Raw genomic sequence first — 20,787 nt, 5'->3', positions numbered from 1 at the left:
TTTTCAAACTCGAGTTTTAACCTCTGTCTAGTTTGTGTTTGTTCTCCTTAACTGGTAAGGAACTCTTCAGAGATTGAAGACATTTGTATATTAAGTTGTATTTTGGCAGAATAAGTTTGTTTTCTAATAGTGCCAGACTTGACCAGTGCTTGACTCTTTTGGGGCATCCTGAACAGATGTTTTGTTCTAAGCAAAATGCCAGAACTCTAACAGACACCCTTAACACAAGCTTTAGTATTGCTCGTGGCAGAAGAATGCACTTCTGTATATGTTTGTATTTACTTCTATTTCAGTTGATAACTCAAATACTTGTTTTTCTTGCATGACACTGGGAACTTGTTAATTTTTTTGCTGTTGTTTTTATACCCCCCCAAAAATCCATAAATATTGCACTTTGAGAGGACTGCTGTATTTTTTTCTTTCTTCAATTTGGCATACTTTCTTTGCTTTGTGTTAGTAATTTTGTTCTGGTTTTCCTTCATGAGCTATATTTGATTCATTATTTTTCTGTGTGCATGCATGCAAATAAATTGTATGTATTCAGCAGAATGTGATGTAGATGCTTTAGAAGATGGATGGTACCCAACTCAACTGCTTGTCTGTCAAAGCTGCAAATAGGTTTAGCCCATGTTGTCTTCTAGTCACGTAAGCAACTCACTATTCATTGGCCAATCTTTCCCTAGGAAAATGAAACTCTAGAAGATATTGATGAAGCTTTGTGGGCAGGTGTTTGTAATCTCAGCTGCTTACAAGATGCACATGAGGTGGGTGAAAACAAACATTTTGGGTTTTGCTTAATACAATATTAGCCAAGGTAAAAGCTTTTTGTTTTGACTACTTGCACACAAACGCGTTGTTCAAACATGCTCTTAGTGGCTTTGTTTCAGGATCTTCTGCACTTAGGTGTTAATACTGTTACTGTGGGTGTACTGCATTAAACTCCAGGCTGAATGGAGTACTTGAGCCTGTGCATAACTCGAGTTACTGTGTCAGTATTTCTGCTGTACATCCAGCAGAGCTATATAAGCTATTCTTTGAGTGTTACATGTGCTTTTCCTTGGATCAGGCTGAAAATCAGCATTCACTTATGCTCTGGCAACTGAGTTAATTCTCTTTTCTTTTGCTTCATTTTGGATATGAAGGTGGAAATTATCTGTGGACAACAGAAAGTAGTACTTTCCTGGAACAGACATGATAGAAAAATCCATGCATTTTTATTCACAATGTAATAAAGAATTCTGAAATGCTGTATAGTGCTGTTAAGAGATTTTACTAGTTGTCATTAACAATCACTATTTCCTTTGTACTTTTAATTCTTAGTAAATGTGCCATGGAAAAGCTTGCATTTCTGTGTATGCTATTTATATTTCACGTGTATTGTAAGATAGACAGGCACAGAAATGTTCAGTGATCCAAAAGCTTAAAGCGAGACTCATTCTAGTAATCATGGCATTGAAGTGTCCTTAAGACCTGCCCAAGGCCACATCCAGGCAGCTCTGGAAGACCTCTGAGGAGGAGAAGGCACAGCCTCTGGGCAGCCTGCGCCTGTGCTCTGTCACCCACACAGCACAGAAGGGCTTCTTGTGTTCAGAAGAAACCTCTTATGTGTCAGTTCCTATGTTTTTGTTTGAAATTAGAGAAAACAGAAAGGGTTAATAGGCTCCTGACTATTGTTGTATGTTATTTATATAATCATCTTCTGATTTCTTCTTTTATAGAAACCACAGTACACTTCAATGTAACTCTGCTGTTAATTACTGTCTTTCTGTTAATTGATTCTGTTCTGTTTCGTTCTGAATTCAAAATTGGAAAAAAAATAACCTGAATAATGAACAAATACATGTTTATTCTGTGCTGAATGAAATAGATGCTGAAACACTTGGAATTGGAAGTGAAGCAGGAAGGAGGCAAAGTTTCAGAAACTGTGGATAGAAAACTTGATGAACTTACTACTTGTATCCTGTCAAGGTAGTGTTCTCTTCTGAATGGGATGTGCAAGTTGTTTCAAGAGCTTTTCAATGTTCTTCAAAGCAATTTCATTCAATCTTGGCTTTACTTGAATTTTTTTGCAGTATTTTTGCCTGTTCATAATTGTATGTGAATTCCTGGAGCTGGTTTGCGTAGTTGGAAAACACCAGCATATGCAGCCTCTGTTCTTCAGAAAAATAATAATAATAATAATAAACCTCACAGTATTAATGATGATCAGTTTAATAGCAAGGAAAGCTTAAAAAAAAAAAAAATTGCTTTCTACAAATGTTGACCTGAGGATTCTTATTTCCTCATCTTTAAGAATATTTGTCTTTCAGATTAATAGATACTTAGAGTGCTGTGTGCCTTTGTTGCAAAGCTTAGTACTCCAGAAGAACATCTGAAAGGCCGATCTTCAAACTGAGTTGTAGAATTCAACAGTTCAGTTATCTACTGGATGTGTATGGAATTTTCTGTAGGCTTGAGTGGAATTGTGATTTTAAATATGGAAAAAAATCATTTATCCAAAGGAAACAGCTTTTCTCTATAAGTTCTCTTAAAGTTCTTTGCTTTCTATGACATCTGTATTGGGTTTCTATGCTGTCTGCTTTTTACTGTGTGAAGTAAACTGTGTTTTGGTGAGTTGCATCCAGCTAGTATAACCAGTAATTGCATTTCATAGTCAAGAGTTGGAATCTGATGTGAAAAGTGCTTAATAAATTTCTGAAAAGTAATGTTTTTAATACAGGAAAAGGAAACTGCATGCAGAATTAGTGAAGAGCATTGACAACTACAGTGTTGGTATTGCAACAGCTAAGCAATACATAGAAGAGAAGAAAAAATGCTTGATTGGTGCCATTAGGATCGCAAAGGAACTAAAAATTACACCTTCTGTAAGAACCTATTGTGACCTGACACAGGTAGGGAAAATTTGGTAACAATACAAATCTAAATGTGAGAATTTTCATCATCTGTTTTTTTGATTTGTTAACTTAAATACTGAGATTTTTGCAGTAATGTGTTCTGTACACCTCTGCATGCATCCTGCCAATTAAAGGTTGATCCTGGCCACAAATTTGAATCTTGCTATTGACATGAAACAAAGAAGATGGTCTGTGCTTCCTTTATCTGTAATGGCTGCTGGAGGAGAGTGAGAGGAAACTAAGAGAGCTTTTCAGTGAAAGAAAGGGCAGTGTTGTCATGATTTCACGCTCATCTCAATCCTTGTCCATTCTGGAGATCTCCAGCCTTCTCACTGAAATATGCCAAAATTCAGTATGCTCTGCAGAGCCTCCTGATGCTAGACCTTCACTTGCATGATTCCTCTACATTAGAACTGTTAATTACAGAAATACATGGTACCTGCCGTATTGTATCAGACCAAAGCTCCATTCAGTGAGGTCACCTCTCCTTGCTGACAGAGAGGAAAAGATGTTTGGAGGAATTGTCTGTGAATTTGGTCATTGAAAGGTTGATTTCTGTAGTGTATGGACTTTCATTTGTGTATTATGTGTATGTTTGCGTATGTAGTGACACTTTGTTCCATGTTTTAATACTTAAATGTATATTGAAGAACTTCCTCTGTTGTTCTAAATTGATCACCTTATTGTTTCATTTGGAGTTTTTTAATTCTTGTGTTAAGCAAAATCATGGAATCATTGTTTGTTATTCAGTCATTTTTCCATGCAGTTTGATTTTTAGACTGTCATATTTTCTGCATCCCGTGTCACTTCCCATGTGCAGAAGCTTGGTGTCCCACATCTGACCCAGGAAGGAAGTCTTATCCCTTACCCCTTTCTTTTTGGCATTTGTTCTTAACTTTGCTCAACCTGAACTCTGGGACCTTGCACCCACAGTTATCCTCCTGTAGGCCCACCTTTTTATTTAGTAGTCACCTTCCAAGTGGCTGTCAGGGCAAAGGAATAATCCAACTCTTGCTTCTAGTTACGTGCTGTGGTTACAAAATCCCCAACTGTGAGTGTTAGTAATCCAGGAAGACGTACCTAAGAACTGGCTACTGTCTTCTAATGAGTACGTTTCTGGGTGGTTTGCTTTTTTTTGGTTGGTTGGTTTTTTGATAGAATTAAAGACATTTCATTCTGACTTTATCAATTTGTAAATAAAGGTTCTTGCATGACTTGCTTTTTGTATAATAACAACCAAAACTGCACTTGCTAATTTCAGGTTATTCGTGATTTGACGTTTCCAGTTGATACTGAGCTCTCAAGAGTGAAGAGTTTGAAGGAAAAAACAGTTCCAAGGTAAAGGACTGACTGAAGTGGATGGTGTATTGAGAGCAAAATGGACACACTGTTTTTTTTAATTGTAAAAGCTTTTCTGTTAATAGTAAAGCAGCAGAAATCAAGCTGATTCATTTGCATAGTTCTAAAAAGTATTAGTTCAGACATCCACAAATAAATTGCTGGAAAGGCACAGTTGCCTTCATCTGAGGCATCAGGAGAAAGCACATAAAATGTGCTGATGTGTAGAGAAATACATATGCATTGAAAATACCCTTGACAGAAATCTGCCACTTCTAAACTTAGTCCCCTTCCCTTACAACTAGAAGTGTGAGAGGAAAATGTTGGTTGGATTCTTATCCTTGCTATCCGTTCTTACCTGCTGCAAAGATGAGTGCTTCTTGTTGTCTGAGAAGAAATCTGTGGTGCTGGATCAAGTAGATGCAAAAACTGAGCAAGGAAATGTTGGTGTGCCCTGTGCATGAGAAATAAAAAGCAAGGGAAGGCAGGAGAATTTCTGTTATGTGTGTGAAAACAAATGAGCTCAAAGTTCACAGGAGTGGAAAAATGACGCTGGAGTAATTAGTCTCTTCTTTTGCCTGTCCATGTCAATTTTGTGCCAAAAAGCATCATGTGTATTAAGCTGCTAGTGATACAAACATTTGTGGTGATGGCTGTGATTGTTTTTCTCTCGAGATTGTTCCTGAACACAGATGAGATTATGTCATTATTACAAAATATGGGGAAGATTGAATGGGAAACATCGGTACAGTAAGTATTTTTTTTAATGAAGAGTAATAGGTACAGTAATTTAATAAGTATAGTAATTTAATCGTTCAATGACTGAATATAGAGAGTAAATGGGAAAAAAAGCTAATGTTTTGTAAATGTATAATGAACCAAACTGAAACCTGAGTATTTTGTGTTTCGGTCAACATTTCATTAATCCATTTAGGTTTCAGTTTTGATGCTTCTGTTGTACTTCTTTTTTCACATAACTGTTATCTCCCTAAAGCAATTCGGTTTTCTCTAATTTTTTTTATGCTGTGTGTTTTTCAGATTTGGCATTTATTGATAACAATAGAAATGTTTATCACTTCAGCATATGAAAATTGGCTCATGTTACTGTAAATAAATCTCTCAAATCAATGGCAAATACTAAAATTTGTAATGTTTTGGCTTTGTAATCTAAACTCTGGGTTGTCACAGACCCAAATAAGTGACCTAAGATGAATAAGAAGGAAAATACTTTCAAGATTACAATTGTTTTTATGTTATTTGTCTCTTGGATTTATTTTTTCCTGCAGCCTTAGACAAAAACCTGAGAAAATGAAATGGACTTGCTGTGAGGGCTCTTCCAGTTAGCTCTGGTTATATTAAAAAGTGTTACTACATGCTGTAACTGTCAGTAGTAGGGCATCTAACAAGCCTTTTGACTTTAACATGAACTGCCTGTCATGCTGCCAATGTTTTTCAAATACTTCATGTTGTGTATACTCAGCTGTGCCTAAGAATATGTACCCAATAAGTGCCAATCTTTTTTAGGTTTCAAAAATTGTGTTGCTGTTCTGCTCTCTTGATATTCAAGCACTGTATAATACAGTTTATTTCAGCCAGCATTTATGAAGTGTTGTTAGAGTATGAGGATGTTGTGTGAATAAAACCTGCACTTTGACTTATGTGTTTCTCTGAAAACAGACTGGATTAATTTATCTCGTTTTCCCAAATACAGTGAAGATAATGGACAGCGTGCCCTGGCCTTTGATGACAGAGAAAAAATGCTACACTCTGATAACCGGTTACCTGTAGACAATATGTTTCCAGTACATAAAAGAGAAAGTAAAGAAAAGGCTATGGCTAATAAACTTGGTATTTGTGAAGGAGTGAAAAAGGTTAAGGAATCACTTCCTGTGGTACCTCATCAGAATATTCATGCTGTATCCAAGTCTCCATCCAGCCCTGACGTAATAATAGAAGAAATATATGAAGATAATCTAGAAAGTAAGCTTCTTAATACCTGATGCTTTTAGTTTTCAGATGTCGAGCGTTTTTATCAGCTGTGCTTGTAGCTAGCTCAGAGCAAAGTCTTCAATAATACTTGTATTTCATTATCTTTGAATTATTCCAGTACCCTTTTTTTTGTCCTTTAGCTTGGCTAAGCAAAAACTCCCAGATGTTCTCCTGAACAGGAGTTACGAGTGACCTCCACCTGAACAGTTCCTTGCCTTTCTCAGTCATTCAGGCTCTCTCAGACTTTCTGTCAGTAGTTCCTGGAGGGTGTGTTTCTGGCCGTTCTCTGGGCTTCAGAATCTAAGGCATTGTCCTAACTGGCAAGTACGGTTAAGCTCTTCAGTTTGTAAGGTTTTTACTGGACTCTGTTATTAATGAAATGGCTGGGAAGTGTCCCTTCCCCTTTGATGGGCACTTTTGAGACTGCATATGGAGTGCAGCATGCAGTTCTGGACCCTGCAGTACTGAAAGTCTTGAGTGAGTCCAGCAGAGCCTACCAAGCTGGAATCCTGGAGGTGCACAGTAGTAGAGCAGAAGGTACTAAGAACAACTCGGAACATGAAAAATTCCACTGAGATGACAGGAAATAAAAATATTACAGGGGTGGTCAGTAACTAGCATGGCTGACGATAATGAAAAGAGCAATACTCATTTAGATTTTAAAAAAATATATCAGAAATCATAAGGAAACTGAATATTCTCAGGCAGAATAAGCCATTGATGTTATTGAGGTTGATGGAGCAGTTTTAAAATCAGCAGTTACTGTCCTTTGAGAGTAATTGAGTGACTACAGAATTTGTGGAATGCCCAGGTAGTATTTCTGAATGGTTTGCTGTAGAAATGGGAAGGGCCTGAACCTCTGTGAACTGATGATACTGATTTGTTGCCTTCAGTAACAGCTGAGTTAATGACAAGAGGCTGTTAAGAAAAAAAAAAGTCAGGATTAGGGTTTCAAATGATCTCAGGAAATGCTTATGGAAAAATAGATTATCATTTGATATTGTTGAATCCAGTGTATTTCAGTCAGGCAGAAGATGTTACTTGTACTCAAAGCTGGAAAATGGCTGTTATGACATCAAATCTTCAGGAGACCTGATAAGTGTTTGTAGTGAATCATAGCCTGTGGCTGCCAGGTGCTTATTCATGGACAGGAAAAGAGCAGTAATAGTAGATGAGATTGCTTGCCGTCTTGTAAAAAGGACATTGCATGACTCACTGATTTAAAAGAAAATTCTTAGAGCAGGGAAGGATTTATTTGTAGAAGCCAATCTAACTAAACAGGGAAATTTCATACTGGGGGTTGGGTCTCATCCTTTCCTAAAGCTTTTCTTTCCTCAAGCTTTTCTGAACAGTATTGAATGATAGTAGTCTTTTTCACTGCCCTTTGGAACTCAGTTGTAAATTGAGGCATTTGTGCTTTACAGATGTTGATACCTTCCAAAGGTCTTGCATGTGTGCTCCCTCAGTGAATAATCTAGACTTTCTACAAGGCCTGAATGTCTGTATTCCTGGTCTCTGTCCAGAGCTAAAAGAATGTGATAGAGAAGTCTGAAGACGATGAACCCTTAGGTTTCTGTTCAGCAGTCTTGTTTTCTCCTATGTTCATAAGGGAGTATTAGTTTTTTCAGATCCCAGTATGTCTGTTTCCTGAGAGCAGAGGGATTACTGCCTGTGTTGGCAGCTTCTGTGCTCTCTCTGAAACAGCGGAACTCAGACAATTTTCCATTCATATTGCATTGAACTACAGGTAAATGGAGGTTACCAGAAACTGTAGCTATTCCTGTCACTGAACGCTGAAGATTTTAGCTACCTGTTGTCACTCAAGTGATATCCTTGCAAGGGTTCATGATGTGTTAGATGAAAACTTCTGCATCAGCCACTGAGTGCTGTACTGTAGATAAATGCAGTGTTTCATGATTCAGGGCATGATTCAGAGTATGTTCTGGAGTGTCTTCCAAAAGTATGCACTCCAGGGGCACTTCTTCTGTCACATTGCCCATAGGAATGATAAGCTTCTCCCAGAGCTGAATCTTAAGGTCGCTGTCAATTTAGGTATGACAAGAAATCCTTCTTGCAGCCTTAAAGGAAACCTCCAGTGATTTATGGATGTACTTGGAAGGCTGGAGTGCAGAGTATATGTACTAAAAGGCAAAGTAAATATCCAAAAGCTATAAAATATTAAAAAACTGGTGAAAAGCCAACAGCAGAGATGCTGAGAGGACAGATGTTGGGTGACATTGGTGGCCTTAACAGCTGCTTGTAGTCATGGATTAAAGTGTCCTTGGAGCTGCATGCACATCTGTACAAGCACTGTATGCCATTCTTGAAATTCAAAATGGAGTAACTGTAGTTAGTTGAAAGAGTGTGGTTGAAAGGATGCCTGCTTTGGGATAGATGGATGAGGCTTTTTTTTTTTTTTTTTTTTGAGACTTTTGTAGAATAAGTGTGTATTGTCAGCATACTGCAAAGGCAAAAAACATAATTTCTGATGGAACAAGCAGATACACTGTAGTAGCGTGGATACAATTGTGAGGAAATTTTGATGGTTTTGTAGCTTATTACTGTAATATGCATCACTTCTCATTATTTTGTTGGCTGCTTTACTCCGTATGTATAAAAACTAGCATTGATTATACTTTTTTCTTCCTAAAACAATAAAACAGAGTTTCCCCCAGGAAATCATCATGACAAACAGAGGAAGAAACTTTTCAAGAAGGAAACATACGCTGAACACAGAGCTGGTTAGTTGGTTTTGTTTTGTTTTCCTGTCAGGTAAACAGATATATTTGTTTCAAAAAAAAAAAAAAAAAGCATCCTCTAAGCAGTGAGGCAGAGCTCTGGAATTACTTGCAGAATTAGACATACACATCAACATTGTAATTGAGATCAGGAATGTACTAAGAAATGGATTCTGATTTTGGCCTGTTAATGTGTATTTGCTCACATGTAAGAGTAGTCTTGGGTCACATGAATTACTTTCAGTTAAACTGGTCTGGGATTTGCTTATCCAGCTGATGTCATTCTTAGGACCAGTAGTTTTACTCTGCAGAGGTGCTCCCTGGTTGTCTCACTTCCAAACTGTATTATCTTTCAAGATCATAGAATGGCCTGGGTTGAGAAGGACAACAATGATCATCTAGTTTCAACCCCCTGCTGTGTGCAGGGTCACCAACCACCAGACCAGGCTGCCCAGAGCCACATCCAGCCTGGCCTTGAATGCCTCCAGGGATGGGGCATCCACAGCCTCCTTGGGCAGCCTGTTCCAGTGTGTCACCCTCTGTGTGGAAAAACTTCCTCCTAGTATCTAACCTAAACCTTGTACTTAATGAGAAGATGTAATGCACCCGTTCCCAAGCAACTCTTGGAAACTCAACATTGGCAGTGTTCTCAGCACATGGTAGACACTCAGTGCATCTTGTGGGCAGTTGGACCCATTTCTTAAATCAGTAATTTATTGAGTTTTGAACTGCTGCTTCTTTCCATGTATGTTTAGTATTCTGAATTATGAGTGAACGTGCACCAAACTGAGTTGTCTGATTACTTGATTCACAAATTTTGTAGTCATCGTTGAGTATAAGAAATAGTGATAAAGGTTGAGTAGAGATCCCAGTGTTGAAGAAGGAAACTGACATAAAAAGTTGATAGAGGAGGAAGCAGATCTGGGTCACAGTATTGGCAAAGAAAAGATGTTGAGAAAATGCACCGTTGTTTCCTATGTTTCAACCTCAGAATCATGTAAAAGCACTCCTAACCTATCCGTTTCATCTCAAGTAACTTGTAACTCCACTGACTGCTCTATGAGAAGTCTGGGCAGAATGGTTAGGAGATGGTGACTTCCAGCATAGGTGATATGGAAGAGTTAGTGTACCTGTAGGTTAAGTGTTCTAACTCATTTGGACTTCAGGTTGGAAGAATCTGTTCTTCACTATGGGAGATGTCCAAGAGTAATCCTGGGTCTATTCTGGATGCTACATTTCCTAAGTTTCAAAAGTACAGTTCAGTGTACTTTCTGTGGTAGTTTCGAATGTTGGATTCTTTATATCACATTTAGCTATGGTTGGTTGTGGCTCTGGGGAGCACTGGAGTTGAGTTCTTCAGATTTGTCAGTTACCTGCACCCAAGCCAATCACACAGGTGACACTGGATACGGTAGAGATGGCAGCTGTTTGTAGTAATGATGCACTCCCGTCTTTGCAAGTATTGTGTTGTAAAATACCCTTGCAGGAACTGAGATGCTGGGCTTCTAAACCAATCACACCTATCCACTCCCTTTGGTGACCAGCTTTAAAAGGATAACTCAGTATTTTGGATCTCAAGTCAAAAGGGAGTTAACTGCAGTACATAGGGTCAGGGTGCTGAGTCAGAAGTAGTGTTGTACAGAAGAGAATCTTTAAAATAGTTATAGGACAACCAGGACTGCCAGAGTTCAAGGAGCATTTGGACTCTGCTTTCAGACATATAGTTTCATCAGTGCCAGAAGTTTGACTCGATCCTTCTAGGTCATTTCCAACATATCCCAATGTTCTTTGTGATATTCTTCGGTCTTCATACAGTGGTACAACAGCTGTACAAAAGTCCTTATGATTCCTGCTCTTACAGATAGGTGTATTAGGCTCTCAAATCTACTTTCTAGAAGCCTCTAACAGAAGACTTGTGTTAAATAAAGGGATAAGAGGTCTGAATTACCTACTTAAGATCAAGAGGCCACTTTGTAAGAAGTGAGAGTTTTGTGGAGTGGTTTAAGGGAGGTAAATCTTAGTGATCAGAAGAGCAGATTTAATCAGGTTGGAAGTACATAATTAGAAACAGGTAGGAGCAAACTGTTTTGGTTTGAGCGGTGTGGTTATAAGATGTCATGATTGCAGTGTAAACTTAGTCATGTGTGTAGTAATCTCTGTTGGAACCACTTGAATGGTGTTTTATGTGCTCTTTGTCCTGCTCAGATTCAACAGAACTAGTGTTTGTAAGTCATGTTGTAAATCCGTGCCACTTCTATATTCGGCGATACTCACAGAGGAAAGAAGGTGCTTTTTTGGAGATGAAATTGAATAATTTCTGTTGTAATAAAAGTTCATATTTCTTGCCTTTGGATGTTTTGGAACCAGGTAAATTAAATATTTCAAACATTTTTTTAAAGCCTGAATTAGTTTAAAATACTACCTTGCATAATGTCATCTTTAGTAAAATATTCGTTCCTTATTTCTTTCTGTTTTCTATTCATTTACCTAGGAAAGCAGTCTAGGATGTTCAAAAATCTACAATTAATGGGGGAATGGAAGGGAGCGTTATTCTGTACTGTTCTGTAAAGTGGATTTAAATCATACAAAAGAAAATTATGGAACAAAAAAATGCATCTTCAGTTCTTTAATAATTTCGGTGCTTAAAGTAACTAAAATTGTGACAGACAGGTTTTCTCTGCTGAAGTTTTCCAGCATTGGGTGATACTTTTTAACTATTAAGGTCTTTTTCAGTATACAGATTTTAATGACTAGACCAGATTAGTTCTTTGAATGCTTCAGTAAGTCTGCTTTGTCTTAATGCAAGCTGTTTTCCTTTCTGGGGGATAGGTGGTGTTGTTTACAGTTCACTAACAGAATAGGAGCTATTCTAGAAGTAAAAATGAAAAACAGTAGAATAATACATTGCTAAATCATTACAGCTGTTCTCTGCCTCACATGTTGTTATTTCTAGAAGGTGTTCAGAAAAGTGACAAGTATGTTATAATCCTGAGTTGGTAGTGTCACTGAAAATTACCTTGGAAAGCATGAATAATTTTATTGGAGCGATTTTCTTTGTGAATTTTGGAGATAGCACACCCAAACTCTTGGTTTTATGCAGAAGTAGGGAAATTGTAGGAAGATTTGAATTTTGGAACTTTTTGATGTTGTGAGGAAGTGGTTTAGACTTTCTTAAAATGGTGAGCTTTGACTGTATTATTTGCAAATGAACTAGGCTTTAATTGGTTCTGGCATTTTGGTAAAAGGTACGGAACACTTGCCAGAAATGATTTCTGAATACAAGCCAGCCACCTGTAAGCTGTGCAGGCAGCTGTAATGAATGTGGGGAGAACTTCTGGCAGATACGAAGGCAAGGTTATTAACATCTTTGTGTCTTCATTTTAACAGCACGTCTTTCATGGAAGGTAGAAAGCAATGAAATTTTTTGAAGATCTGTAGTAATATTTAAAGCACAAACTATCTGTATAGCCTTAATTTACATTTTTTATTATTTGTTTCCATAAAGGTGTTAGAGCTTTTATAAAAAGGAAGGAAACTGGAATGTGGTGCCGTGGAACTATCACTAAACTAATTCCCATAAAAACCAAAAACAAGCAGAAGTCTGGTGGTCCAATGAGATGCAGAGTTTGTGATATTGCAGTGATTGAAATATTTCTGATCGATTTTGGGAGTTCTGAAGTATTAAATTTCTCAAGGTACGTTTACACTGGGAGTTGTTCATCTGCAATGATTGTCCTTTGACTGTTGGTACTCAAGAGGATCTCTGTGAAGAAACAAATCCTCAGCCAGCCAATACTCTTGGCACAAGCTGCTGATTGGATATGCACGTGATACTGGTGTTCTGTAGCTATTTCCCACTATTAGCTATTTTTTTTGAAGGGGGGAGGTGTTTTTTTGAGGTTTTTCTTGGCATTCCTTTCAAGTTGGTGCTATCTTTATTTCTACTGGCTTTAGATATGCTCCTGCTGAAAGGTCTGATCTTGCTGCTCTACAAGCTGTTCAAACAGATGACATTTGCTTGCTTATGAGGAAGCCTGATCAGCGTATTGAGGCTGAACTTGCAGCTATTCCTCCTTTAGCAATACTGTGTTCATTGAAAGATATTGTTCCTAAAAATGCAGTAAGTAAAAGCTGTTTCTACTACTGGATAATGATTTTTTTTGTTAAGATTCATATTAAAGAATTTCAGAGAAAGATATATAATTATCTTATTCCAGTATAAACAGAAGAAAACTTCTAACAGTGTGTATGTGTGTTTTCGTATGTATACATTTATATGTATATATGTACTTTAAAAGACTGGTTACACTGCTTTATTTGGAAGCAAATTTACAGCAGTCTGTCTTTAAAAGCCTCTAGGTTTATAGATATATATGTCAGGTTTCAATCTGATTTCTTTGGCTCTAGGCTTGTCAAATTGAAAGACAAATTTTAGAACTTATTTCATGGCTGGCTGACAGCTATGTGAGTAGTAACTTTGAAAAATCATCCAAACAGAGAGAGAGACTCGGGATTTTTAAGATAATTTGTTCAGAGGTTTTCCTTTTGTTACTTCAAATTTTGTGCCACAATTTAGAAAGTGTTAACTATCATTATAGTAACAAGTAACGCTGTTAGCCTTTATTCCCTTGGAGAAAAGGGACGTACATTGCAGCATACTTTTTAAAATATTTGCTTACTTATGAGACCCTCTTTTATTTTCTCAGCGTTGGTATGAGAGTGGATTATGTGCAGTGCAGTTCTGATGTATATTTCTGATGGTATAACCTCAGGGTTGTTTTATCATTTCTTCAAGGTTTTTTGCTTGGTTGTCTGTTTTTCTTTTTTAACCTGATATTTCCTGAGATGTTTTCAAGTAGGACAGATCAGGAACAGTTTTCACAGATCTGGATAAGATGTTGTGCATGTGCTTGGATCCTAAGACCCAAAAAAGAGAAATTTTGAACTGTCAAATGAGAAATGCTTTAGTTTGATCCAAGGGAAGTAAACTTAGAGAGGCTGCTCCAAGGTAGATAAAACATCAAAAAGGATATTGTGGAGAGAAGGAATGTTCAAGCTGGCCAAATTAGGTTGTGCATTTGTATGAAGATAGAAAAGAACAAACTTTCAGACAAATCAGGAGAGTAGGAATGCAAATCATGAGATGAAACAACATACGACTGTTCAAGTTTATCTATCAAAAAAATCATGGGGAATGAAATCTTGAGGTTTGAGTTTAAAAGAAGCATTGCAGAAATTGCATCCCCGTGATTTGACTTCATTTTACAGTTAAAAATGTTTTAGAAGTCCTCATAAAATACTATCTTGTGCTTTCAGATCAGTGCTTAGATGGAATACTGAATGCTCTTCTGTTCGTCTGCTTCTGTGCTTATTTCCATGCTTATTTTTTTAATGCTTTGTTTGATAGTCTTAGACCTCTTCAGTAGCTCTTTGTTCTTTTTAACATAGAGTGAAGGCTGGGGAGAAGAAGCAAAGAAAATATTTCTAGGAATGGTAAATAATAAAGTTGTTTTAATGACCGTATTTAGAGAAGAGGACGGCGTTCTCTTTGTGGATTTAAGAAAACCTCCATGTAATAAAATATGCAGTGACATGCCCACGTCTCTCAAGGATACATTAGTTTTCTTAGACGTGGCAAGGTACGTGGTCTCTTCTGGTCTTTGCTCTTAAGTCACAGATGAAAATGGCAAGCTTTGTAAAGTTCACAAAGCAAGTTGTTTTGGAGGGTTAAGAGAGCGGGAGATGCTTTGGTGTTTGGATACAGCAGTCTGCAGGTCTTCAGGAAATTCCACTGCAGGCAGAAAAGTGTATGTATTTGAATGTAACTAGCTGTGGTGATAGCAGTGAGAGATGGTTTTTAGGGCTTCTGCACTAACTGTGGGAAAGTAGATTTTAAAATGGTTTTGTCAGTGTGGAATTCAGTGGGTGCTGGTGTTTTTTAAGACAGTTTAAATGTACAGTGCTGCTTCCCAGATAACAATATTCTCAGGAGTCAGCTGCCATACATCATTATTGCTATGTTACATTTGTGGCAGGAAAAGCATTAGACCTGGTGTCACAGACTGAAGAGAGTTCAGGCTATTCATATGACTGTGGAACAAGTTTTTTTTTGGAGAACATATTTGTTTCTTTGCAGTGAAATCAACACGAGTCTTCCTTCTCAGTTAATTTTCGCATAACTTATTTATAAACTTCTTTATCTTAGGTTTAAATCGCATCTTCCCAACCACTTAGAAAACAATACAGTGTTGCAATATAGTGCACCTAAGATGCCACAAGAAAGAGAAGTGTTCTCTGTCACAGTTTCTCGTATTAATAGTCCGAGCGATTTTTATCTCCAATTGGTAAGCTTAGAAATGTACAAATATTTTTATGTTGAGCTAATTCAACACTTCAAATGAGAGATGGTTTCTAGTTAATTTCTGTAATCAGTATAGAATTCCTAGAATTAACAGATTAATTCCTAGAATGCTAAATTAATCATAATAAAACCAGGAATTTCTAGGTCTTTTTTTTTTTTTAACTTTTTTTTTTTTACAGTATTAATTTGTGTGTGGGTACATAGTATTTCATTCCTTAGAGTGGTGATTGAACAAGGCAGTAGTGAATAATTCTTTAGGCTCTTCAGTTCATTTTACGCATCCATAACTGCTTTTCCAGAGGAAAACATTACATTACCAGAAAAAACGTATCCCTTAAAAGAGCAAAAATACAATTGTAGAAATTAAGAAATGTTTGACATATCATAGAATGTTTAATTTTTCCTATTTTAGGCAGGTAGTCAGGTGGATTTAGCGTTTCCAGTGAAAATTGAGGAAATCCAGGAACGTCGGAATAGCAGAGACAAGACAGTTGCTTGCCCAGTTGAAGGCCAAGCTTGCATTGCAAAACACAAAAGTGGCAATTGGTACAGAGCACAGATCATAGGTGAAGTATTGATTCTTTAACTGTAATGCTGAGTTGCGGAATCAGATGTGATACTGGAGCAGAGTTGCCCACCAGATGTGAGAAGGAACGGATACTGTTTTCCACTGGGCAGTCTTAAGCTTGTAGCTTTGTCCATAAATTCAGGAGCACTGATGTGTGTTTTATGTATTTATTTTTTTCCTGTTAATGGAATGTTTTATATAGTCTAGTTTAAAAAAAAATACAGTTAATTGTCAGAATCTTCTTGAAATTCTGTTACATAATTAAATACCGTTTCACTGAGTATTACAATTTGATCTTCAGGTTTGTCTGTTGTATCCAGTCAGGAATTGCAGTTGGTGTGGGTTGATAATTTCCCACAGTAGTCTCCAAGTGCATTTATTTGTGGTAATCTCCAAGTTTAACTTCCCTGTATGCAAACTTGCATATGTATCTACTTGTAGTTAATGTGGCAGCATCTTTGGAAATGATATGTCGGGTTCAGAATGCTAAATCTTATTGTCTCAGGAATTTGAAAGAACTGGCTGTTAAAAATAATACAGTTTTTACATTAGCTTTTGGAGTACTTGAAAATACTATGTTTTCATTGGGGGGGTGTAAATTACTTTGGAATTCTAGTGCTTAAGCTTAGACTTGATAGTCCTTGATTTTAATAACTTGATTTTGTCTGTGGGTTTTTTTTTCTTGAAGGGTTGCCACATCCTGAAGCAGTTGTGGTAAAGTACATTGACTTTGGCAGCATTGCTAACGTACCTCTTAAAGACATACGTGATACAGCAGATGAGTTCCTGTGCTTTCCAGGAAAGGTAAGCTGGTGATTGCCCAAATTAAATACTGAAAATAAATAGAATCCCAAGGGATAGAAAGGGAGTTAAGGAATTGTCAAAGTTATGAAGTAAATAAAATGTGAAGCAAGTTCCTTTACAGATGGGTTTGTGATACAACATTTTAGATGTTTTTTAGGCGTAGATTTATAACTTTTTTTTTTGGTAATTAAAAAAACTGAGATGATGGGGGTTTCAAATAAAATCTAGTATCACCTTGGGGTAGGTGGCATGTGTATATATTTATTCAAATAACTTCTCTTACACCATAAAAGGGATAATTTTTACACTTTTCCATTTCTAAATAATAAGCTAATCTAATTGCATTTTTGTTTGCTTCAAGGTATTTGAATTTTTTCCTAACTTCTGCATCTTACAGGAGTTTCTCCTTTAACAAGAGAAAATCGTGGAAAAAGAAATGAGAAAGCGTTCATTAAATAAAAAATACACATAAGCAGAAAATAGTTACTTTTCTTCCACTGCTCTGGTTGCTCATACTTCTGATGCTGAACTTTAGAACTTCACATGTTGATAGTCTTTCATAACCTGCCATAGGCAACAGGGCTAATGATTGCTGCAATGACAGTCAGCCAGCTTCTGTTAGTGAAAATAGGGTTTGGTTGTTCATATGTCGGACAGAATGTTTCTGGAAAAGTTTCAGCAAAAATAATTCAGCTTTTATGACAGCAAGGGAAAGGAAACAGCGAAAACGGCCAAATGTTCTCATAGTTGCAATGTCTTAATACTGCAGATCAGATTGATTAATGAATAAAGGTGCTGGGATTTTCATAGGCATTATCTCATCATCCCAGTTAGGTACTTATTTCTAAAGACAATAATATCTGTAAGGTAAGAAATACAAATCCTTAGAAAAATCTGTAAAGTATTTTTCAACTATTGAATACCTACTACTGGGTCATGTCACTTTGACCAGAAGGGAGTGTGGGCCATGAAGGTACTGATACAGAACGGGACACGAGCACTAAGGAAACTAATTATTCTCAGCATTCTTCATGCCATCCGTAGGTTGGCAAGAAGTCTAACAAGATACATAGGTCAAAAGTTTGCATAAGAAATAAATTTCCTATAACTATTACTTCCAACACAGATATATGAAGATCTGCAGGCCTGCTTATGTGTTGCTATGATTTCAGATCTTTCCAATTTAAAAAAAAAGATTTGAAATTCTTTGAAATATGAATGAACACAGCATCACAAAATCGGATGTTCAGAAGGCAGGAGTACCAGCAGTGAGGTTGCTTGTGCAGGTCTGGTGTTGGTTTTTACAAGAGATTTGAATTGGGCTGTTATAGGAAAAGTTGGACTTCTTACAACCCATTAATACAGTTTGCAGGTATTTCAATGAACTTTGCTGCTGCAGAAATGTTGCTGACCCTGAAATGAGCAGTGCTTAATGTAGTGCTGGGTTTGGCATCCACAGCCCTTTTCTTTTAATGTTATTTAAAATCTCCTGTTTTATTCCTCACTGCCTGTATCCTAAGAATATCTTCACTATATACTTATTTCCATTACATTGTTGTTGTTTTTTTCCTTCCTTCCTCTGCCTGCGTTACTCTTCTTTCTTTTAGTGCAAAAAACGAGAAGGACGGAACAGTGCCATCCACAGTTAACTTAAAATTGAACCTTAGTGTGGCCACTGATGTTTGAAATAAGAATGCTAAGGAATAATTATTTTGATCAAAGTACTTCATCAGATTTCCTATTTGTGTGTTGTTTTGTTTGTTGTTTTGGTTTTGTATTTTGTTTTTGTCTTCCTAATAGCTTTCCAAAATCTGGCAGGAGTGTTCTAACAGTTTCTGCGGTATTGTGATGTCTCTGTATGCAGTCCTTCAGACTTCCACAATGGTACAGCCATATTAAGCTTAAATGCATTAAGTGCATGTCACTGCATTCTCTGTGTTAGTCTTTCTCGTTGTCTGCAGTCAATTTTAGGTCTTTATAAAGACCATAAACAGGGGGCAAGGAGAGTTAATCTCTGTTCAAGCAAGATTCATCCCTGCAGTCCACCTGCAGGGATGGAGGATCACATGGGTCTTGGATACTAATAATGTGGATCCAGAAGCCTAGGTCGTGTTGTCTTTGCTGTCTTGCATAGCTGTGATTTTACTGCAATAGGATGATATTGAAATATGTGCTAGCAGGGAATTAATTAGCGTTTTTCTTCAGGTGATCAAGTGCAGGCTGGCTTACATTGAACCTTGTGAAGCAGCAGGTGAGTGGAGCAAAGAAACCACAGGAAGGTTCAAAGAAGTGACTGAAGATAAATTTATGGTGTGCTCAGTTGTTGGTAAGTTACCAAGAGTGCATCAATTTCTGCTCCAGTATTGTTAAATTTTCTCACATATAGAAATATATTTCACATGTAGAAGTAGCCTGGAGAAGAGAAGGCTGCGGGGTGACCTCATTGCAGCATTTCAATACCTAAAGGGAGCCTACAGAGGGGAGGGGAATCAACTCTTTGAAAGGATTGATAACTGCAAGATGAAGGGAAATGGTTTTAAGTTGAAGGAGGGGAGATTTAGGTTGGATGTCAGGGGGAAGTTCTTCACAGAGAGAGTGGTGAGGTGCTGGAACAGGCTGCCCAGAGAGGTTGTGGATGCCCCGTCCCTGGAGGTATTCAAGGCCAGATTGGATGGGGCCTGGGGCAGCCTGGTCTAGAATTAAATGAGGAGGTTGGTGGCCCTGCATTGTGGCAGGCCGTTTGGAGATGCATGATCCTGGAGATCCCTTCCAACCCTGGCCATTCTGTGATTCTGTGGTATGGTTTTCATAGCTTAAAAACAGCATTCATTTGAAATACTCATAAGTAGGACAGGTAGCCCAGTGTGAGTGATTTCAGGCAGGAACTAATTGAAGCAGAGCTAACAGACATACCTGTGATTTTTATTTAGGGCCATGCTAATATTAAGGGATTTAAATAGTCTGGTTTATTAAGATTGGCTTGTTTCCAAACCTCCTAGCTGTCTTTGGCAGTTTCTGACTTTGTTGGTAGCTGTGGATGTGATCACTGCTGCTCTAAAATATCCTCCCCTTGTGCCTCAAAAATTGATTGCTGTGTGTGTGTATGTGTATGTATATACTGCTGTATAATTTTTATATATGTATGTGCCATAATATATTTTTTTCTCTATGCCATTTATTGTTAGTAGGTAATTATTTTTCAACACCCATGCAGTAGTGGTTTGGAGCCCCTATAGTAAATGAAATTACATGCAGCAGGTGGTTTCCAGTAATTATTGGTGTCTTTTAAGTTGATCTTATAGTTATGTGCAGAGATACGCTTCTATATATTGTTGATTTTCAGAATCATCAGTCAGGTTTAATTCCAGAAAATTACCTTTCTTCTTATTATTTGCCGTGACTCTGAACCAATAGTCTTTAATGGATCTTTGATTGCTAATATTGTTATTTGTTAATTATGTTATTAATTCACAGAGATCTTAGATAATGTTTTGTCTGTTGAACTTTTTGACTCCCGTGCTGCTTGTGGAAGAGGCTCAAGTATAAACTGCCAGCTAGTCAGAGAAGACCTTGCATCCTACATACCTGGGTAAATACACTGTGCATAATTTAAAAGTTTTTGGAAATACTAGATTTCTGTAACAGAATATTTGGCTTCATTGTATCACCTTCAGTGATTGGAATTTACCACATTTGTGAAACATTCATCACAGTCATCAACTGAAATAAGTTGTGGTTCTGCTGCTGCATAACTGAATTCTCAAACCAAATCTTGCTTAATAGATACTTTGCTAAAGTGTGATGGAATCAGAAGTAGCAGATAAAGTGTTTGCATCATGCTTCTGATGTGCTTGTAATGTGCCAAATCTTCCCTGACTGGTTATTATGGTTCACTTTCCCTTACATTAAGAAATACCACCTTTGTTTGAGCTGCACCTCAAGTACCTCATCTCTTTGGAATCTCTGTTATTAGACGAGAAACTGTCAGATATGCCAGCCATGGACAGAGAAGAATTGGGAAGTCTCATGGGAGAGATGAGGCTGATAAAGAGATTACTCTGCCACATATAATTTGTTTGCTTTTGGAAAAGACAA

At 37.3% G+C, this 20,787-nt stretch overlaps 1 protein-coding gene across 4 annotated transcripts in view; it reads left to right on the top strand.

The window, feature by feature from the left end:
- Positions 1 to 20,787, top strand: part of RNF17 (ring finger protein 17) — a 47,418-nt gene that overhangs the window by 8,193 nt on the left and 18,438 nt on the right. For 2 of the 4 annotated variants that reach the window (XM_031610556.2, XM_031610555.2), the window contains exons 7-22: positions 684 to 764; positions 1,868 to 1,968; positions 2,720 to 2,891; positions 4,156 to 4,232; positions 4,908 to 4,982; positions 5,944 to 6,212; positions 8,885 to 8,962; positions 11,165 to 11,326; positions 12,465 to 12,654; positions 12,914 to 13,079; positions 14,408 to 14,598; positions 15,165 to 15,303; positions 15,733 to 15,886; positions 16,577 to 16,692; positions 18,898 to 19,018; positions 20,167 to 20,281. In XM_031610556.2, coding sequence (XP_031466416.2) covers positions 684 to 764; positions 1,868 to 1,968; positions 2,720 to 2,891; positions 4,156 to 4,232; positions 4,908 to 4,982; positions 5,944 to 6,212; positions 8,885 to 8,962; positions 11,165 to 11,326; positions 12,465 to 12,654; positions 12,914 to 13,079; positions 14,408 to 14,598; positions 15,165 to 15,303; positions 15,733 to 15,886; positions 16,577 to 16,692; positions 18,898 to 19,018; positions 20,167 to 20,281 — 2,207 coding nt within the window. The remainder of the gene's footprint in view (positions 1 to 683; positions 765 to 1,867; positions 1,969 to 2,719; positions 2,892 to 4,155; positions 4,233 to 4,907; positions 4,983 to 5,943; positions 6,213 to 8,884; positions 8,963 to 11,164; positions 11,327 to 12,464; positions 12,655 to 12,913; positions 13,080 to 14,407; positions 14,599 to 15,164; positions 15,304 to 15,732; positions 15,887 to 16,576; positions 16,693 to 18,897; positions 19,019 to 20,166; positions 20,282 to 20,787) is intronic. The other 2 variants (XM_090133871.1, XM_090133872.1) reach the window with 2 other exon arrangements.

The sequence above is a fragment of the Phasianus colchicus genome, chromosome 1, assembly GCF_987193195.1.
Source record: "Phasianus colchicus chromosome 1, bPhaCol1.hap1.1, whole genome shotgun sequence".
NCBI lineage: Eukaryota > Metazoa > Chordata > Aves > Galliformes > Phasianidae > Phasianus > Phasianus colchicus.
The sequence above is the reverse complement of the archived record's forward strand: the minus strand, read 5'-3'. Positions and strand labels throughout refer to the sequence as shown.